Source organism: Semicossyphus pulcher, unplaced genomic scaffold (genome assembly GCF_022749685.1).
Source record: "Semicossyphus pulcher isolate SPU_LCO1_2020_fin unplaced genomic scaffold, fSemPul1.0.p SCAF_12, whole genome shotgun sequence".
Classification (NCBI taxonomy): Eukaryota; Metazoa; Chordata; class Actinopteri; order Labriformes; family Labridae; genus Semicossyphus; species Semicossyphus pulcher.
The window spans coordinates 2,124,476-2,146,939 of NW_027211626.1; the positions used below are offsets into that span (position 1 = coordinate 2,124,476).

General features: G+C 44.3%; 1 protein-coding gene across 1 annotated transcript in view; it reads left to right on the forward strand.

Annotated features, from left to right (window-relative positions):
* Nucleotides 1-22,464, forward strand: part of macrod2 (mono-ADP ribosylhydrolase 2) — a 523,001-nt gene that overhangs the window by 352,305 nt on the left and 148,232 nt on the right. Inside the window, exon 6 of the mRNA XM_069659311.1 lies at nucleotides 5,712-5,833. Coding sequence (XP_069515412.1) covers nucleotides 5,712-5,833 — 122 coding nt within the window. The remainder of the gene's footprint in view (nucleotides 1-5,711; nucleotides 5,834-22,464) is intronic.

The following is a 22,464-nucleotide window of genomic DNA, read 5'->3' on the forward strand; positions in this document are numbered from 1 at the left end:
AATGTTACAGTAGATTGAAATCGGTCTTGATTTTGTGACGGTGGTGCAGCGGTGCAAAACAAAATTAAAGCATGAATCCCCTTGAATGCATTAATGCTAACATAAGCAGGCGCCTCATATACAGAGGCTACAGACCTCGACGCAGTGGCGGCTCAACTCCCAAACTCTTTTGCTGCATGTCATCCACCACTCTCTTCTCCCCATGTTTTATGTCTCTCTTGAGCTGAGCTGTTCCGTCTAATGAAGGCAAAAATGCCCAAAATATAATCTTAAAAAAACCCCAAAACTTATGTACAGTAACAAAAGTATTCAAGCTTCATTACTTCCCATTTCTTAACTTTATAGAGACACTTTTCTCCTCCTTCTCAAACCAATAAGGCCACAGTCGTCTCTCCATGCAAAATCTAGCTTCACCTATAAAAATGGTGACTGCTTTTAATGTCCATTTTGGCTGAATCTCTTTACGCACTGTAAGAAATGATCTGCTTTGTTGATTCTTAAGTGTGGAATAGGAAGCACAGAAGTGGTTTGATTATTTTCTGCCGGCTCTCGTGACTTATAATCGATCTCAATGAGGCTCATATATCAACATTTATCTGTTGTAACCATGGAGAGAGCGGTCACAGTAAACGTGTTCAAGTACTTCCAGCCTTTTGGAGTCGTATATGTGGAATGGTAAAGCAGCCTCAGAGTCAGTAAAGGCAAGAGAGAATGAAAGATTGATCAGGCTGTGAAGTGCCGGTCCCTCTCTGAGACAGCGCCGCGCTCCTCTTCTAAATGAAGGCGAGATATTTCAAAAGATTTTTTAGTTGCTAAGAAAGTGGCGTCTTTGAAGCGAGCGTGTCCCCTCGGTGCGCGTTCAGCTGAGGAATATTCTAGTCGGCTTGTTGAAGATGTTCACTCGCATGATCTGCAGATCGTGTGCTGAGGGGTCATTTCATGTCCGGTCCATCCCGAGCAGACCAGCCGACCCGAGGAACGTCTTCATCAGCATTTGTTTGTTTTCTTCTTCCATTAGGAATGTGCTGATTTTAAGTCTCCATGTGATATTTATATTTACCTACATAATGCAGCTGCACAGTGCACAGGAAGGACGCTGCAATTTAGAGGAATTTGTCAGAATATGTTTGACGTCTGCGTCGAGGAAACATATTAGTCATCACAGTGTCTTTAGTGATTTTCTGCATTGTGTTCTCTGTGTCAGTCTGCATGAGGACGGTTTAAACAAGATCATGACACCCACTCTCCATCTTCAGCATGAACAAAATAGTCTCTGCTTCTGCTCCAAGGCTACCAAACGTCTTTTCATCGAGTAGCTATTTCCCTTTTTTTTCTGCCATCATTGTAAATTAGGGAAACCTCAAAAATGTTCAAGGCTGAAAGAAAGGTTTGAATGAATGAACTATTTTTGCAGGTTTAAACCAATGATTGTTATTAAAGATGGATGACGCGTCTCCATCTACTCTCATCGTACAAAATTAAAGCCAAAATGCCCTCAGTGATGGGCGCTGCCTTCTTGCGCTGGTGACGTCATTTGGAGCCAGAGTTGCGCAGTTGATATCAGCAGGTGGAGCCGCCGTAGCCACCAAAACACACACATAGCTTACCGCTAAAAACAGCAAAGTTCCGGCTCGTCGGCGTGTTTAACAGCTTCTTGTGTCGGTCTGAAGCAGATATTCACGCTTATGGAAAGTTCAATGACTGTAGTGTTAGTGTTAGTTACGTCTCCTCTCGCCGTTCCTCCTCTTCTCTGCTACTCGGGAACAGAACGCAGCAGCAGCCCGATTCGTCAACAGAACTGTCATTCATGAGGCCACACCCCCTTTTTACAGCATCAAATAACTAATTAAAAGTAACCTTGTCAGAAAAATGAACACTTGGACATAAATCAGCATGATAAGAACTAACTATAATGACAGAAACCATGTTTGAGAAAAATGTATTTTGATTTTATAGTTTGAATCATGTCCCATCTGTTAACATGGAGGAGGCGGGCTTTATGACCTATACTGCAGCCAGTCAGCAGGGGGCGATAGAGAGGGTTTGGCTTCACTTTTAGGGAGCTGTCGTGTCGGCCATCTTTTTATACAGTCTGTGGTTTTAACCAACTGCTTGTTGCTGTTGAACCAATGAAAATCGGTCTAAATCTGCCTCCATCATTCACAGTGTAGCTGTTTGTCTTTGGCCCCATGATGGTTTCGTCCTTGGAACTGGATCAGTGGTTCAGTAGTTTATTGTATCAACATCATCACCTCCTGAATTTAAATTCTGTCTGGTTTAAGTGCACATGAGAATTCTGCCTTGCTCTTACACCTCTGCTGTTATGATTGCCCTCTGTACCTGGTGGGTAAACGTTTCTGAGCATCTCCACCTTTAAACCTGCTCCATTAATCTCCCTTCTGTTATAGAAACATGCCACTCTCTTTAAGGAAAGCTAGGCACACACTGCTGCTGAGGCTATGTGTTTTCTAACTTCTGCTCTAGCTGTGATTTCTTAAAAACACCAAGTATACGTCCTGTACGTCTGCATGAAGCTCCTTTTAATAGGATGTAAGTAAAGGAACAGTGAGCACGGCGAAGTCCTGAACAAAACGGATGTAAGAGTCTGTTTTCTGTTGATCCTGCAGGTTGCTGCATGCTTCCACATTTTAGTGCTTTTTTATTGACTTGTGAGAATTGATGGGGGAAATGTGTGCTAATCATGGCACATAAGAAGTCTAGAAGAGGCAGGCGTAATGCATGCACTGCAGCACATTAACACAATTTAGCAGACTCTCCTGACACCCTGTTGAAGTATTTTGTCGTTAGTAGAAACATCAGACGAGTCTTATGTTTTTTTAATTTGCTCCTTCCACTTGACAGACAATTGTCCTTTAACTCTTGTACTTTGAACACCTGCGGGACGATGCTCCTTTGTTGTTGTTTGCTTTCCTCTGCAGAGTCATGTGGAAAGACAGCGCAGCTTGAATGGCAATCGTCCGTCTTTGCTGGTTCAATTGCGTTACTGACCTTGTAGCTCCGAGCAATAGACCACATCGAACAATTCCAGTGGAGATATTGGGTGGAAAACATTGCCGGAAATGGAGGCTCATTAACGACATGTGGGTTTGGATGGAGGTGTGTGCGGGGGGATTTGGTGGTGAGAAAGACGAGCTTGGTTTAGACCTTTAACGACTTATTGTGTATGCTCAAACATTGCTCGGCTGTGTCGATTCATGTAGCCTCTGCAGTTCTGTACGTTTATTAGGGTACGTTTATAGATCCTTTTTATTTGCCTGCTATTTCTTTATTTTTTATCAATCTTTTTCGCCAGTCGGTTCTGCAAAGTTTTACTTTTGGTGTGAACATTTCAGCAGAGCGTTTCTACGCTCATCCGTCATCCTCTCAATCAAGCCAAACCCCCCGAAGTGCAAGAGAGCCACTAATAATCTTTTCAACCCCGCTAAGATCGAGATTTATGTTCCTCTTGTACGGAGATAATGGTGTACATGTGTCTGTATGTGTTTCTGAGCGAGGCACACACACTGATACGCTGAAATGTGTCTGTCAGCACTAATGGATGCCAGGAGAAAAAGAACAACGATGATAAAGATGTCGGATGGATTATCTGCCAGAGCGTCTCAAACTCTTATAGCGGAGAGCGTCTTTGTATAATTTATGTATCAAAAAACAGCACGGTCGTAAATAACCATCTCCTGAGCCTTCAAACACTTTGTATTTTATATGCTCAGAGGAAGTTCTAACCTTTAGCTGATGCATCTTTAAGTTGCCTCAAAGCTAATGCACCTATTTTTTAATCTTACTGAGCTAATTATAAAAAGTATCTGTACTTTTTGGTTCACGCAAACCTGAACTTTTTTACATCTTCAATAAAGTCCCTGAATGCTGCAGCAGCCTAATGCTCTGTAACACCTCGCTGTGAATAATCTCAGCCGTTTCCCTTAAACAAAACAAATCCTGAGTTCCTCCAAGGGCAGAGAGGTCGTTTGTGTTTACAGATACTGAGGCAGCTGCCGAGTGTTCCTGAGCTCCACAGCAGCGAGCTGCCCTTCCTGTAATTTCCCTGCTTAGTTACAAAGTGAAATATCGTTCACCTTACAGAAACACAGCTGTATAAATATTTATTTGATGTGGAAGTGTTGAGGATACGAGCGGAGACGTCGGTACTAGTGAGATAAGAACTGTTTAAGTTTTCATGAATTCACCAGTAGTCTGGGTTTTGGCGCTTGCCCACACTCTAATTGGCATGTTGCCGTTCTCATAGTGAAGAACTTCATGAATTATGCAGGGAAAACAACTCGCCACGTGTCCCATTATAACCACATTGTGCTATGCAATTTTTGGCCTGCTATTCTGGAAAAAGACAATACTTCAGACAGCTCCATTCTCATTATAGCCCGGCCTCAGCTTAGCTGCAGATCGCCCTTACTCCTTGTTTCTTACCTCTCCAAACACACAATCTCAGCCCTTAACACCAGAGAAAGCCACTTGATTGGAGCGGGCGTTTCATTGTCTTGACCTATTAAGCAACCAGACATACAACTGAGAGCTACATTTAAGCTATGAATGATTTATGCTCCAGCAGAGTCGTGCTATAGATAACATTTACTCAGTGGGAAAGTGAGGCTAAATGTTTAGGTGTAAGAAAACACAGGCTGCTGTGCATGGCCTCACCTGAACCAGGTCTGACTCCTCACCATTCATACTTCATCAGGGTTTAATATTTCACTGCACAGAAATGAGGACTTGATGCGTTAAATTGCAAATGTATGAGTCATAGTTTATCTATAACAAATGGGCCGTGAATTTAACGGCCAATACTGCTGACTGAAAGAGACTGCACTCTGAAACAGTAAACAGAGAAACATTCATCATGAAGGCATCAAACGAACCCTGATGACCTTTTGTTTAGAGAATTGACCCTTTGCTAAGCCCCTCCCTGGAACTGCCAATGTCCAATCCTACGTTAGCAACCGTAACTAGGCCCGGGAGGCCTCTGTTCAGCTTGAAGCAGCCTCCGTCAAAAATAGCCCCGGCGCAGAGCAGAGCGGGAAGACGCTTCTGGGATGCGCCGGAGACGGATCCAAATATACAAACAGAGCTTGAGTTCAGTATAATCACTTTTGAATGCACCATTAAACTCCTCTAACGCCTCACAGGAATGCTCCCTGTGTGGTGGTACTTGTTGTATATTCATGCTGACCCGGCCTGTGCAACACTGAGAAGGCCGAGGGGAGTCAGGCTGAATGCCGAAAGATTATGTTTCTGCCAAGTCACTGCTTAGATGCTCTTATTTTCCTGTCATCACTCCTGTGATTCAATTAAGAGGCTGCATTCCCTCGTCTGGCCGGGCCAGACAAGGAGACCAGTGATTGACAGGTGAAGACATTACTATGCGAAGGGGAAGACAGAGTACAGGGAGAGATATGAATATTTGAGTAGATGGCATAAAAGAATCTTGTAATTGATTTTCTATCTAAGCTGCCGTTTCATTTACTGAATAAACGCATTCATTCCAGCCCGTGGGTTGCTCCTGTCGTCCCCATTGTCTCATTGTGAATACAAACTTTATCATATTTTCTATTTGATGATGATTTTGCAGAAACGTTTCTTTGATTGTTAAACACCATTGTACTTGTCCTTACACTAGAACTGCTGCCGTGTGTCCTTGCTAGAGCTGAAATGAGCTGTGTGTTGTCTCCTCCTCACAGATGTGATCCACACTGTTGGCCCGGTGGCCAGAGGTCATGTGGGCCCGACCGAGACCAACGACCTCACCTCCTGCTACCAGAACTCCCTCAGGCTGATGAAGGAGCATGGCTTGAGCACTGTGGTGAGTACAGTATGCTAACACGCTAACATGAGAGGAGACATGAGTGCAGCTTGAAAGACGTAAATGATATGTGTTTGTGTTGTTGTGTGACGCTGAGTAATCCCGCAGTTACAGAAGCTGTTTGAAATGTTTTGGTTTTTTTGTAAAAGGTGCGAGAACAAAAGGATTTAGCATCTTTTATTTCTGATACAGTTCTGAGAAGCTTTTAATCTTCTTTATTTTAACAAAAGCAGCGCAGAACACAACAAAATGCTAATGTTTCATGTTTGTCAAATGAAGGCTTTCATGAAGACGACTTAAGCCTGCGATTAAATGAAGGCAGGCCTTCAATGCACCTCTTCATTTTACCACCACAAATAATTACGCTGTTTTTCTTCTGTCATTGTTTGGGAGCCACTTTAAGGTGGAAAAACAACCTGACCTTTCCTAAATTCTTCAAAAGCTTTTAATGCAGATTTGCAATTTATAAGATAAAATGTTATGCAGCTTCTTCTTCCACGTTTCTTCCTCCTGTTAAAGAAGCATTTTCTTCTTTAAAACACAGACAGCACGAGGTTCAGTGAACGTGTCTGACTCATAAAGGCTTTAGAAGACACAATGCCCACACAATCCACAGCTGGCAGCAGCTGATCATTCTCAGTGTCTCAGCCTCTAGCCTGATCTGAAGCGTATGTTTCAGTCCAGTCCACGTGACGCGTGGATTTACTCAGCTCACAGAGGCTAAACAAATCAGGATCACACCAAATCGCCACAAATCACATTTTCTGCACCAACTTATAGACCACTGCCCTGCAGCCTCATCAGAGGCCAATCAATGAGAGTACTTATTAACACAGAGAGGAGACATAGCTGAGTTTCATTAGAGCTGATTGTGACAAATCCCTGCCCTGTTGATGACTTATTGTGAGTGTGTCAGACACCTCGAGGTGGCAATTAAATAGATTGTGAGGCCAAATGACAAAAGTTGTTTTGATATGAAGTGTTTTGAAGTAATGTCAAAATCAGCAGCACGCCTGCTGAGCTTTAAACTTCCCTAATAAGAGTAGTTCACTAAGATGTGATGAGCCACAAGCACGATATACGCAGACTGTCGTTAACACAAGGAAGAAGTACATTCTGGACTTTAAAAAACAAGCCTCAAAGTGATAACCTCGAAGATAATGTAAATTTCATGTAAATAAATGTTAAGTCTCTATCTATCACCGAATGAGGTAACACAATGGTGATTGAGCCTCTGGTCCACTGATGAAAGCCTTTGTATTTGCAGTATATAGACTGGGTGTCTGTGGTGACTTTCACAGAAATAATCGTGTCGCCCAGTTAGTGACGCGTTTTCCATCAGCCAGCAGTGGTTGGTCTGCCAGAGAGGGTAGGCGGAGCTAAGCGGCTGCTTTTCCGCTCTCTGCAAGTGTTGCGAGTAAACAGTAATCTACTATGGCTGAACAAACAAAGAAAAGATGGATGACTACAGATACAACTTCAACAAGAAGGGAAAATCCAAAGAAAAAGAAACAAAAAGTACAGCAGTTGTGAAAATGTGTATTTGCTGAAATAAGTCAATAAATCACCTGTTTTTTGTTTTTTTTTAAACTTTAGCACAACAGCGAAAGACTGCTCTTCACTAGTTATTTAGTTTCCTAGCACGCAGCTAACAGCCGGGCTAAAGCTAACTGAATCAGCCTAAAGAAACCAGAGTCCTCCTTCCATCACATTCAGAGCAGCTTTTGTTGTAAACACTTTGTGCTTGTAAAATGTAAACTTCTTGGACTTATTGCTGATCTGCATTTCTCTGTAATGTAGCACAGCAGTAACAGTGTTACTGATCTTGAAACCATTTCCTATTAAAGTCATAAACGTGCGACAACTACTCAACTGATGGCTGAAACTTTCGACCACTTTGGCAGCTAGAAACATTTGTAGTCTTGGCAGGCCTACCATCTGGTTGGCTCGAGGCTTCATGGGCAGAGGGGAGGCCTCCTCACCCAGTGAAAGCCACATCGGGCCCCTCGGGTCTTATTGCAGGAACCACAACCAGCTCGTCTGTTTTCATCCTAATGCTCCAACTCCTGCTTTGTTTCTGGCACATTCCAAAGATTTATTTAGTTGAAGCCTATCTGCTGATTTATTTATCCAATAATCCATATATTTATAAGAAAGCCAGTTTCTGTTTTCACTGGGAGCTGCCTGGATCCTGTCTAATGTATTTATACAGCTGCTCCGTGTTGGGCAGGCCTTCAGAGAAAACAGTGGTATTCTGTGATTGACTGGCCTTGTAGGATGAGTCTAGTCATTACATTATCTTAGCCACAGTCCATTTCGTGTCTCCTTGCTGCAAGGACAACACAAAGAAGAAGCCTTTCACCTAAAAGCACAGAGGAAATGGTTGTTTCTTCAAGCAAGGATGAGGCCTTGATTCGGTCTCGCTCCTGCCTGCCGTCACATGCAAGGAGACACATCTGGTCCCGACTCTTTGTGAACAGACAATCTTGCAGTTTCTTGGTGCAGAGCACAATGGGTCCAAGTTTTTGGTTAGCTGATCAGCACTAAGCTCATTCTTACTCATCTGAAAGGGTCTCACTATGAGCTCTGCTATGTGAGAGAAACAAGAGATCCCACCGAAGACGGGCACCCCGCCAAGTGGGTCTACAGACTGGGCGAAAGAGGGGGGCCGCAGATGGGAATCCTACACGGCTGGCTCCCTAATGGGGATTCCAGGGCATTACAGAGGAATAGGAGTCAAAACAAAGCCTAACGCAAAATAAACTTCAGCATGGAAGATTAAAAAGAAGCAGAGCCTGGTAGTTAATCCCTGTTTCTTGGAGCTCAAAGCCGCCCTTTAGGCTACAGAACAGTCAGCTACCACGGTCGTCTCATCCCAATCTGTATCGTGACTGTAGCATGTAAAGACACCACTCCATTTTAGAACAGGAAATGCATTTCCGTAACCTAAGGGCATCTAAGTGTGTATGACTGAACATTTGCTTGTATCCCCAGAAGTTAGAAATGAGATAGAAGAGCTTTTTCGCTCCCTAAGTGATCAGTGCAAAGATTTATCGCTCTGCTGGGACTGAAGTGGGGAAGATGGAAAGTGTTACTCTCAGGCAACCTGAGGCGATTCCTGTCTGAGTTTAGAGGTTGTTTCCGAGTTTTAATGTTGTGTTCAGGTTGTTTAGATTATATTGCTTTTAAATCAAACTAATTTCGATGCAAGACTGTGAGTGATTATCTTAAAGGTCAAAGAGTCATAAAGTTTTCCTTGTGGGGAGCTCAGACAGTGGATGAAGAGGGCATTAAAACTAGAACCTTGTTTTAGTTTGAGACATAATGAGGTGTATTGCATAATTTGCAAGTTATGTAAAACGTCCCAGACCGCAGAAGAACATTTTTAATTGTTTTATTTTTTATAGGGCTTATAGGCATTATGTGTTACATCAGTTAAAAAATAATCAACTCAAACCAAAGTTTTACTGACTCATGTTTGGCTGACCGCCGGGAGGCAGCACATGCGTCTGTGTGTGACTGACTGAACGAGTTAGTGACGGTGCTTTCAGAGCCGTAGAGAGAGAGAGTGGCAACATCGCAATGGTGGATCATGGAGCATATTGGACCTCCACTGACACGACTCTCTCTCTATACGGCTCTGGATACTTTGTTTGGGGAGTAGGCGGGGCTGCTCATCCGCTGCACGTCCGCTGTCTACCTCTGCAGCGCGCACCTCCTTTCAAACACGTTATCATCGGCCTCATAAATCCGTCCGTGTCACACAAAAGCGCACACTGACACTGGCGGGCCGCCACATACGAGGTTTTGACCTCGTCTTGTTTATCTAAAGGCTTAAAGCTTGTGCTGGAAGCCTTGCCAAGCCCGTGTTGCCTGAAATGGAAATGCAGATGTGAATGTTTGTTGGCCTGGCCCATGGGGAACACTGTAAGTACAGGATGCAGCTCTTAACTTCCCTGATAGCATTCAAGTGAAAAACAGCGCTCAAGCTGAGCCCAGAAACCTGCAGTTTAACCTCCAGCCTGAAGTCTAAAGCTATCTGGAACAGTTCAGCCTTTTACTCCCTCTCTCTGTCTTACTGGATACATATCTAATGGCTGGATGGTCTATTGAGTTGTGTTTTCCAAATCATTTGGCTGCAGTGCATGCTGGAAAGTGATAGCGTGTATTTGTGCCCATGTGCATACTCTGTGTCTTTAACGTGGGTCTTCCTCGGGCATTTGTGCCTGAGTTGTTGCAACGTTCTCTGCTCATTTCATCTCCGCCTACAAGACTCTTATGCTTCACTGCTTTTTTTTTTTTGCTGTGGCTGAAAGAGCGGCAGGCTGTCACAGCTCCCTGGGCTCTGACTGACCACAGCCCACAGCCAGCATGCCAGCGACGCAGGCTGGGCTCTGCAACATCACTCAGGGGAGCCGTGGGAGCTGTGCAGACGGCGAGCGGGGCTGAAGAGCAGCACATTGTCAAACAGCCCCCTCCTCTGCTCAGTGCTTGTTACACTACAGTGTGTCGTTTGCTTCCACAGGAGGCTCAGGTGAGGAGCAAGAAGGAAATATAGCTAGAATTATGGATTTTTGGGGATTGATTTTAGACATGAATTGTGATAATAACACTGCCTCCCTGGTCGATACGAGTGAGGATGCTCCAGCAGGCTATCAATATGTGCTTGAGCCAGGACTTTTTAAATAGGCCTCATCATGGATGCTCTGATATATGGAGCCATGCGATGTTACAGTATTATTGTCTGTTTGGGCTGAGATTGTTGGGGGAAATCACTACTCAGCAGTCCTGCACGGGTTGCATTGATCAGATCTTCAGAAGAAAACAAGCAAGAATATGAATTTCTGTTATTTGTTCGTGTTTTGGTGCCGTGCAGCTCGTGAGACATGCAGCAAAGAATAATCTCTCTCAGTCAAGGTGAGAGAAGCATTATTCACCTGTGTGTATGTGCTTTTTAACAATGCACTCCCAGGTTTGTGTGTGCTGTGTCTGAGCACAGTCAGACCCTGGGGGGCCTCCTCTCCAAAGAGCTGTAAAGCCATACAGTACATGGAAGTGAGGAGACGGTTAATGCAGGTCTCCCTGTCTTGGTTAGTCATGGTAGGCTGCTCAGATTCTTCCCTGGAAGCGAGCTTAGCATCTGTCAGGCAGAAGCAGACAGGCCGTGAGGAGGGCGACGCCACCATCTGGAAGCCATTCAGCCTCAGACTCTGTTTCATTTTGGAGACCGTATTAAACACCCTTCTGACTGTGACCTTTGCAATAAAAGGATAGCCATGTTTACCCAAAACATCATTATTGTTTCATGTAATTTAGCCTTCCTTTTGAGTCTTTGGGGAGTGTTCTGTTGAGACAAAGTAACTAGTCTCGGGGGCAAACAGCAGAGAGAAACAGACAGCGTTTTACTTGTTGACTAATGATCTTGTGAGCAACCGAGCCTCCCTTTTGTTCCTAATTTGACGTTGACAGGCCACAATTTGATGTTTTCCGAAAGTATCTGTCATTAAGCTATTTCTGGCGGCGCGCGGTGGGCTGGCAGCTGTCAGTGTGGACAGTGACAGGGTCGCAGACTGCATTTAGTGGCCTCCTCTCCGACTCCCAGGCGGCCCTGGAAGTGTTTTGCAGTCATAACACACTGGCTTCGAAGAGATCCAGCAGGGAAGCCACAAATTGCCCGTTGAGAAAAACGCTGAAAGCCAAGTGGATCGGAGATGAATGGTGTAGAAAGATAGGATTAGCCACCCTTCTCTGTGGCCCGTTCCAAGGCTGCTAGGTGCATTAGCTCCCTTTCTTTTTACCCAACATGGTTCCCATGATGCATCCCTGAAAATGACATCTTATAGTATTGAAGAGGACAGCTGTTTGGCAGTTTAGCATGACAGGGACAGCAAATGAAGAACTAACACTGAATCAGCTGGATAAGCGACTGTGGTCCGGGTCTTCCAGAACTCTCAGGTGGACTTTACATCATCGTAGAGTCTCCAGCATCTCCTCTGTTCCCTGCAATGATCTGAAATATGCAGTAAAAACTTTTACTGTTCCACCTTTATTAATGTAGGTCACTGGTGATATTTGAAAATGTGTTTTTTACTGCTGTATTTAAGTGCACTGGAGGGTCTTTGTCATTATTTATGTTTCTAAATACTACCATATCAAACTTAACGACTTTGTACTCCACCCTATTCCATTTCGGTACGCCGACTCCCCAAGTGATTAATTAATTTTCATTTATGCACCGAACACATCGTGCACAAACTTTTCCTCCATCCGCTTTTCTACCCTATCTCGTAAATTATTGTCCGCGAGTGCGAGCGGCTCCAGATTTAATTCTATAATGGATGAGGGAAGTATAGAGGCTGATTGTGCACACACTTGGCTTGTGATCACAGCAAAGTAAACTGTGCCATTAATTGGGATGGAAGAATGAGAGGTTTACTGCTGATCTGCTTACACAACGCTGTTGGTCTTTGTGTCTATATCACCCGATATTCCATTTAGCTCATACTTTGAATTCCTCTGCTGGAGGACTTAAGCTCATTTTCTGTGTGACAATATTTGGAGAACTTAATTTGCAGATGAACTCTGGCTCTCTACGGACCCTCACAGGCAGCTGTAATTATGTAGCCCAGGTTTGAAGTGACGTAGAAGATTATGTGATTGATGATCCCCACAGACCCCGTCTATGCTCATGTATTTGCAAAATTCTACCAAATATTAATATTGTGTGTGAACATTTTAATAATTATGCCACATACATATATGTTACAGTATGCTGCATGCACAAGAATTAAGCCCCTTGTATCTTAAAGGAATCAAAAGTGCTGAAAGAGTCATGTCAGGTGATCGTGCTTGACTTCCCCCACAGACTGTATAAAAACATGGCCGACATGACAGCTCCCTAAAACTGAAGCCAAACCCTCTCTATCGCCCCCTGCTGACTGGCTGCAGTATAGGTCATAAAGCCTGCCTCCTCCATGTTAACAGATGGGACATGAGTCAAACTATAAAATCAAAATACACGTCAAACACATTTTTTTTCAAATATGGTTTCTGTCATTATAGTTAGTTCTTATCCTGCTGATTTATGTCCAAGCGTTAATTTACGTTAATTTTACTTTTAATTAGTTATTTAATGCTTCAAAAAGGGGGTGTGGCCTCATGATTGACAGCCAACAAATCAGGCTCCTGCAGCCGATCTGTTCTGGATTAGCAGAGTAGAGGAGGATCAGCGAGAGGAGACGTAACTAACACGAACACTGTGAACGTTAACCTCAGACCGACACAAAGAAGCTGTTCTGCTGTTAAATATGCCGACATGCGGGATCTTTGCCGGTTTTTACTGTAAGTTAAATGTGTGTTTTCGTTAGCGGTGGTGGCTACAGCGGCTCCACCCGGCTCCAAATGACTTCACCAGTGCAACACGGCAGCGCCTGTCACAGGGATATTTTGGCTTCAATTATGTACAATGAGAGCAAATGGAGACGCGTCGTCCATCTTTATATGCAGTCACTGGTCTTCCCCTCATTAATGGTCTCGTGCAGTATAAAACAAACTGGCAATACATTGAGTTAATGGCCCCCTTTATGCCCAAAGATAAAGTTTATTTTTAAATATAGCTTTTCCAGATGAGAGATGTATTCTCTTTCATATGGGTACAAAGCCGTAGTTCTTCGGTTGGTTTTGATTTATTTCTTTGTGATAATTAAAGGTTTGAAGAAGAAGAAAAAACATTTTTCATTCAAAGATGGAGCCCAAAGCGCATGAAAAAAACAAAGCAATACAGTCTGATAACCAAGCAATAAAATATAATCAATGATGTAGCAAGGTTAGCCCCGAAATGAATACAAAGATAGGTAAGCATTGTGTTGAGGATCCACTGTACAGTAGGATCAGATGCCTGCTGTCGCTCTAATGAGGAAAGAAACACCCGGTACAGTATGTGTCATCAGACGCTCTCGCAGGGTGTCCCCCGGTCAGCGATTAGCGACAACATGTGATTATAACCCAGCCCTCCTTGCGGCCAGTGAAGGAGGGCTGGGCGGCCCTCGTAGCCCACTTCGACATACAGTACCTGCATGCATCTCCAAAGGTTAATTAGGCTGAAGCTTTCAAAAGGTCACGTCGCCATTTAAATTAGCCACTGCTATGTGTCTGATCCGAATCATTGGCAACACTGCGGCAATTAGATCCAATTACACTGATAGTGGTTGTGGTGGTCTGCCACCTAGTCTTAGTTAATGGCCGCTGGAACCCCAATTACCCCAGCGCCCTGATTCAGAATTAGGCAACCACAGCAGGAGGAGCTTCACGTCTGGGTAAAGAGGACAGCCACATCACCTTCCCTTGACATTCTCCTCACTCCAGGGAAGGCTGCAGAACTTTATGTGAGGTGAAATATTAGGATATGTAAAATGTGACATTTCCACACACCTCGAGAGGGGTAATCACCGTTGATGGGGATTGAAGAGGTAATCTTTAGTGTCTATGTGGAGCGAGCTGATGTGAGCATGCTAGTGCCTTGATTACAAGCACAAGAAGCCCGTAGCAATCATCAGACAGACTAAACCCTGTCTCCTGCAAACGCTTCTCCACCTAGATCTTCTGAGGGGGGAAACGGCAGCAGTGCAGTTCTAGATTAATGTGCTCTGACAATAATAAAGACTCTTCAAATAATGTAAGCACTAAAGCACAGTCGAGCGGTATGAGACTCTTGATGTTTTCCTCTGCGGCTGTACCTGGCTGTGAGGAGCTCCTGGAGACGGCCTTCTGAATTTCTATGAGGCTCACTTCCCTCTGCGGCACCACCTGAGAATAGAAGCGACAGCTCGAACCCAGCTCGGGGACTGTCAGAGGAAGTTGTTGATTAAACAGATGTCGCTCCTGCCAAACCTCATGAGACCAGAACACCACAATAAGTTTGCATTAATTAGACATACTGAAAGAATTTGGGCGATACAGGAGAACAAAAAGCGTTTATGTCTGTCTTTGTCTCTACTTCACAACAGTGACTCTCTTATGCTGCGTTCCAGACAACCCGAAAGTCGAGTTTTTCCGACCTCGGAGTTCCCACTTTTGAACTCGGAGCAGATTGATCACGAGAATCAGATTTCTGACATCACACAACAATGGCTCCACCAGTGGAGAGGCACATGATTAATGGCAGTTAACTATCAACTGAAAAGCAACGTAATATATATTTGGCTGCATTTAATTGAAATACCAACACCAATGTCATAAAGTAGCTGCTTACTATAATAATCTCTGAAAGAAACATCACTTTGTCACGGTCGTGGCGTCCTGCACCTGAAATGCTTTGAGGTCGGAAGTCGGAAATTTCTGCTGGGAAGTTCTGGAGTTCCCAGTTGTCTGGAACGCAGCCTCTTGTTTGGGGATCTGCCCGAGGTAAGATGGACACTGTGACGTCACCCATTGGTTTGCCGACTGCCTTTGAAGCCTTGAGTTCGGTATCCGGTTTTCTGTAGCTGCATCACTGTGGCCGTTTTCTCTGTGGGGAAGCCGATCCTTACTCCTTTGCAGTGACTGACAAAAATAAATAATTATAAGACACATAACAAGCTAAACAAGAAGAATAAGCTGAACGGTTTATTGGGATTGACTCCGATGAAGGAACTGCAGTTTTGGCGTTGGCCTCGTTGGCGACTAATTTTCAGTATTTTTCACTACTATGTGTTTAAAACAAAACAATCTGTTATTTTACGTTGCATAGCACCGAAAGGGGCCGAAGCTTTAAAAAAAATACAGATCTACAGTCAGATTTTTTAACCCAAAGCTGCTGCGAGGAAGAGAGGGAGCGGTGGTCAGGCAGCAAGACAGGCAGGGAGGGTACAGGGCTTTGTTTTTATAGGCCGAAGTCATGGTGCATCCTGCCAGCTGTGCGTGTCTGTGCTCCGCCCTCCGTCACACCTGGAGCTTTTATACAGCAACGACACAGCGCACTGTTCACGTTCAGAAGTCGGCAAATACGGACGTTTTGTGAAGCTGCTTTGGCGTCTCACGAAGATGCACAAGTTACGTTAGCGTGTGTTGCAGACAGAGCGACTCCACCAGCACTGTGTGCGGGAAAAACAAGAAGACAATCCTAAGAGTTCTTCTTTTGTTGCCATGGTATCGAAAGTTGTATCGAATGTCACCTTTTTTTAATTATTGAAGTTTAAAATTCTGGTATTGTGACAACCCTGATTTGGAACAATGCTGATTCTAAGCAAGCCTTGAGTTATTTGACTCAGGATGTACTTTAGACCTCATTGTTTCAAACCGGAGAAAAACTCTTGTATAGACGGCACATTCACTGTTTTCTTTGAAGCCTCTGTAACAAAACCATTACATAAAAACTTCCAACCAAAATAACACAGCCTCTTCTGTGCACCTGAAAGCCTGTTCTCCCTCTTTTAGGCTCCCATCTGTTGAGAATTGTGCTCGAGTCTGAAACACTGGTGTCATCAAACGCTTCCTCCAGCGGCTGATAAATGCTCCTCTGATCAAAGGAGCCGAGCAGGAAAGGAGGATGTGAAATATATATTACATGCAAAGCGAGCCTCTCCCGTATCCTGGCAGTTGCTACTCAAATGAGTAAATCTCACAGATACTGTAACAGATTGCTGCTCATCGGCAGCGGACCTTGGTGGAATGAGTTCTTGTTTACATCATTACGGCTAATTACCATGCAGAATCAGTCCAGCCAGCAGCGCCTGCGTGTCTGTGTGTGTGTGTGTGTGTGTCACTGAAGCTGGACAGAGCTGTCACTTACTCAGTCATCTCATCGCTAATAAAGCACTGTCCCCATGGTGATTGAACGTCTCTTTGACTCTTTCCCAGGGGGCGGGGCTATCCAAACAGTGCACATAAATGAAGAACCATTAAAACCCTTTGTGTGCAGTCATGTACAAATCATCCAATCATCTTCTTCCTCCAACTGGTCCACAAATCTTGGTGACATTTCATGCCGCAATCGTGCTACGCATGGCAGCATTTTCAATTTAACACTCACAGATGGATGTTTTAATGATTATTGAGTGAAATGTAATGAGGAGCTGAATGTGTGTGTTCCTCTTAATGCACGTAATTAGAATTACAAGGCGAGACGTTAAACATGACGGTGCATCACAAAATAAGCTTCTCTCACTGAAATGTATTGAGAATGAAACAATATAATGTGGCACACTGTCATTAAGAGCATGTGATGTACAGTGTTAGCACCAGGTGTGAGAGCCTAATGCTGCAGTTCCTCCAGTGGCCACTTGAGGCTGGCTCCAAAGGTGAGTCAATCTCCATAACGCCGGGAACACACCGGATGCCGAAGCGCTGCGAAGCGCCGCGCAATGAAAATCGTGCACGAGCCGGAGCACTTCCGTTCACACCAGACGCGCATTTCTCCGCGCCGGTCGACAAGCGCCTCTGCTCCTCAGCTGTCGTTTACTCACATTTGGAGCTGTTTTTTAATCATGCTCTCTCTCTCTGTTTACGTGTGTGTTTTGACACCCCGCCCGCACCCCCTATAGCCAGTCCACTTTGTGTCTCTCTCTTTCTTGTGTGTGTGTGTGTGTGTGTGTGTGTGTGTGCCTGTGTCTGTGTTTATGTCCATGTGTGTGTGTGGGTGTGTGTGTCTGTGTGTATCTTCATCTCTCTCGCACTCTGTTTAGATACTGACAAATATATAAAAGCACACAAATATAACATCGCATTTGTCGTTTTATTTTGAAAATTGTTTTAATTTTGAAAATTGACCGGATTCTCTCGTTGTTTCATGTTTGACTTCCTGCCAGGATTGACACGATCGCTCGCGGCTCGCGCAAAAAATAGACCAGACGCCGAAACGATCGCTGCAGGGCGCGAGCCGGCCGCGGAGGTGCGTGCCGCGGCGCGTCTGGTGTGAACGACACAATCGGTTAACATGGGCGCCGAAAGGAAACGGGCTCCGCTCCGCGGCTATTCGCGGCGCTTCGGCGTCCAGTGTGTTCCCGGCGTAAGGCCCAATGTTTAAATGCAAAACCTTATCAAATAAATGTTACAGCCTGATACACCAAATGGTTTCTATAGCTCATTTCTTTATTCATGACTGTACAGGGAATGAACTTATAAACAACTCCATCCATCCATCCGTTTAATTCCACTTATCTGGGGCCGGGTCACGGTGGCAGCAGGCTTAGCAAGTCGACCCAGACGTCCCTCTCCCCAGCAAACTCCTCCTGGTGGATTCTGAGGCGTTACCAGGCCTGATGGGATATATAATCCCAAGCGGTTGGGATGAGGTTTAGCACCTCCAAGTCTGAGGCCACGGTCCTCTGCCGGAAAATGTTAGATTACCTGAAAGCTAAGCTTTCGATTTACCAGTCGATCTACGTTCCAACCCTCACCTGTGGTTGTGAGTGACCAAATTGGTAAGTGACCGAAAGAATGTCACAGATACAAGTGTCCAAAATGCGTTTCTTCCGTTCGGCTGGGCTCAGCCTCAGAGATAGGGTAAGGAGCTCGGACACGCGGGGGGAATCTGATTAGGATGCCTCCTTGGCGCCTCCCTTTGGAGGTCTTCCGAGCATGTCCAACTGGGAGGAGGTCCCCGGGGTATAACCAGAGCTTGTTAATACAACTCACATGTTGACATTATATTCAGGCTCATTAGGGCTCGCCATACCTGCCTTTTTAGCTCGTTCAGTGTTTGTCACACATTGTTTTTTTTGTGGAGGCCCGTGGATGTGAGTCGGGATTGTTGTTGGCTTTTCCTCGCAGAGAAGATGGCAGGCCACAGTGATGAGAAGATGGCAGGCCACAGTGATGAGAAGATTGTTATTATGAAGTTAGTAAAGTTGGTTTGTGTCGTTCATCTGGCAAGTTCTCCTCTTAGCTTCTTTCATCTAATAAATAAACAACACCCCAAATAGAATCTCATTCTGTGGGAAACTCTGTCATTAATTGCTAACATGCTCACCCCTCGCTGGTCTCCAGCGTCATCATCATCTTGTCCAAAGATGGTCGCCTCCAGCTGCAGAAAACCAACGTGGTGACTGCCAAATTGCAGAACTCGAGCCTGAAGAGGAGGCAGTGACATCATTTATACAGTCTATGATATCACTAATAATGTTAGTAGCGCCACCAGAGATGTGAGTCTCAGTTCAACTGGAGGGTTAAATCAGGCTTTGCCTCAAAAGTCTCTTTTAACTGTGTCTTTCATGAAGCCAGGTGTTGAACTCGGTGTTGACCTTGCCAGGGCCGTGTCCATGAAACTAGAATTTCCCGGTCTATCACAGGGTTCCATTTCAACAAGCTCGCACCCAATTATCCTTCAATCACAGCTCCCAGACTTACAGATGTGTTTGGTTGAAGTACAAGGTCTCTGTATCGTGCTTCGACACACAGGGGACACTCTCTCTCTCGCTTTGGCTGCAAACATCAAACATTTTCAACGAAAGAATAAGACGTCAAGATGAATGTCACACAAAAAAATACCTACTTGGTTATTAGTAACAGTTAAAGTAGAAAGTATGAGCACAAATGAAGATACTGCAGAGTACATGAGATTGCCCCTAAAAGAAGAAGTCTGTCAGGCTGCTAAAGGGCTCGCTAACTGTTCCTCGCTTGTCTCCTAATGTGTTGGATATGCACACATTTATTGGACAAGAAATAAATACTACCCTGTTCTAATTAATGCACGGTAGTCACTGCTTTTCTGCTCTAAGAAAATGTGCAAAAGACAGAATAGTGACTTTGAATTTTTCATTTCATTAATGAAATTTCCTCCGTGCTGAGTGATGACAGAAGGTAACATCCTGTTCAGTCGTGCTCCTTCAATAAGTTTGAATCTTGCTAAACTTTCTCTCGTGTTTGACATTTCCTTCCTTCTAACTTCTCTCACTCGGCTCTGTTTTTCTTCCGTTTGTTTTGCAGCTTATTTCTTCCTGTGCACAAACAGGGACTCGCATCCTAATGCCACACCGCGACTTGTTGTCTCTGCTCTGAGATTATTTACACTTATTTACTGCAGGTTTTCTTGTCATTTTTCAAAGCGAGCCTTTTTCTAACCCTAAACCGCACTGAGCACAACTCTTTCCTGTGTTTTGCTAATGCATTGGTTCCTGTGTGTTTTATCAAAGAGAATGCATAAGGCGGCGAGCTGACAGCTATTGGGAGCCTTGGGAATGTTTGCAGTTCTTTGTTTGGTTCAGAAGTGCAAAACTACATGTCTGCATCCAGGATACATATAAAGTCAGGCATGAATATTTATAACAGTCCCCGTCTGCGCGGCACATATTTATGATCAGCATTGTTTGGTTTGATGACAGCAGACTGGGAACAGTAAATGTTGTGTTGACCGCTTGTCCAGCACATATTGATGCATATTCATGAGGATCAATTAAACATCCTTAAGACTAAACTCCACTAACGCACATCTTCCTCGTCATCGTTCTGTTATCAAGCCCACAGCAGTCCGCCCGCAGGCTCAGGTGAATGATCGTGCACATTGGCAGACACGCCAATGTTTATGCTCTGCTACATAATTCTTTAATCACGGCGCTATTACCCCACACATACACCACGTTTAGTGCCATTATTATCTCCCAAGGTCACAGCTAACGAGGGCTGACGCACTGTGCCTGGCCTGAGCTGATTGACTCGCAATTTTAAACTGGCTCAATCTAGGCCTACTCAGCAATTCAGGAGGCGCCGCAGCACCTTGCACAGGTTTATGAGAGAAATATATTAGCTCTGACACTGCAGGATTGTCTGCCTTTGATGCTGGAGAATCTTATTTCTGCCCCAGCTAATGTTTTATCCCGTCGACTTGCAGTGACGTTCGCCTCCTCACTGAGAATTCAAATATATTTACCAGGACGATGTTTCCTGTTTTTAACATTTTCTGACAGTGTGGCCTTTGTTGTTGACCCTGCACTCAACATGTACCTGTTTAATCTGCACGACGCAGGGCCATTCCTCTCTTTGCATGTTTCATATTATCTCTGTGATTTAATTTGTGATAGAGAAAGCATTTAGCAGCTGAATATCGGACACCGGATTTTTAATGTGACACTAGTCCTTGAGTTACAACCCCACCTTCCATATTCTCTCCTGTTCCAAGTTAATTAAAAATTATACGACATGTTAGCATTAAATCATTATGAAGTAGCCTACTGAAGTAATCATTTCAGGGGGTAATTTAGCAGATTAAACATTTCTTTCATTGTCAAGCAGTGACCTTGATATCGTAAATGTCACACTCGCCTTTTATGATAGCGCCACAGTTGGGACTATAGAAGAGATTGAAATATAAACCTGCCATCACTGTACCTATATCCGCCTCTTTCATTTCACATACAGATGAATCGAGGAGGGTTTAGTCACCGTGCCACGCGCCGAATGAAACGCCTGCAGGAGCGAACACAGGGCGAATCTTGTTTCATGCTTTGACTTTTCGCACGCAGCTTGAAATGTCAGATAACCTCCGAATCTCGCTCAGCTTAATATCTAATGTCACATCTATAAACCCCTGGTAATGACAATATGCATGGAATCAAATCTGAGGCCTTTTAACATGAAGGTCTGCGCCCCCTCGCAGGACAGCACAGATATGAGATGGAGAACGTGAAGTGAAATAAGCGAGCATGCTTTTAGTGGAATCATTGCAGGCTTTGGTTTCTTTGTATCCGCAGTCAAAGAACAAGCTCGCTGTGCTTTTTCCCATCAGCGAGGCTGTGAAGAGGCTCTGTTGCAAAATTGGAGAGAAGTGATTTGAGATAAATACACAAATCAGATCGCTTTGCTTTAATCAAGGCCGTGATGGCTCCAGACTCCTAATGCGAGGATGCATTAGCTCCCCACCTGAGCCCGGTCCTGCAAGAGTCCTTGGCTTCTGCAGGAGGAGGCGGAGTCATAAGGAAATGTGTGTGTTTGGAATGTAGAGCTCCTTCAGGCCTAATCATGATGACCTACATGACGGTCGTCGATCTAAGCATGATTATTAACCACACAAAATACTCATCATGCATTCTCTTGGTTGTTTTGTGCTTTATATTATATTATTTATCAGGAGATGTTATAGAAAAACAAACCACAGCCTGCTCTCTGAATGCAAAGAAATGTTCTGAGTGGCAGAATTGTTTGGTTACATTATTTATTGCAGTAGAATATTAATCCTCCCTCCTATAAAGTGATGCAGTACATTTTTGCTCCAAAAACATGTGATGTATTTGGTGCAGAGAAAATGGTTTTCCAGTTTTAGTAACTAATTAATGCTTTATCAATATTCATGATGAACTCCACATTTAGAAAGCTGTAATTAGCTGTATTATCCTCTGGCCATTTGTGAAAAAAGTTATCCATATAGGTCCAATCAAGCCGCTGCAGCAGCCGCGGTATCGGACCAAACTCTACTGGCTCACTCTCTTAAGTATATCCATGCATGGAGATAAGATATCATTCAAGATGCAAGCAGCGCATGACAGCACCACTTCAAACCAGCACTTAGTCTGCGCAGGAGATAGAGAGAGCTGGATGGACGATGTCATAATTCACGGGAGCCACCTGGTGATTCCCTCAGTCACCTTCCTGTTTCCTCTCAGCCAGCTGCTCCCTGCACTCCCAATCAATCTGCTCTGCCAGCGCTGCTGCAATTCACCGTG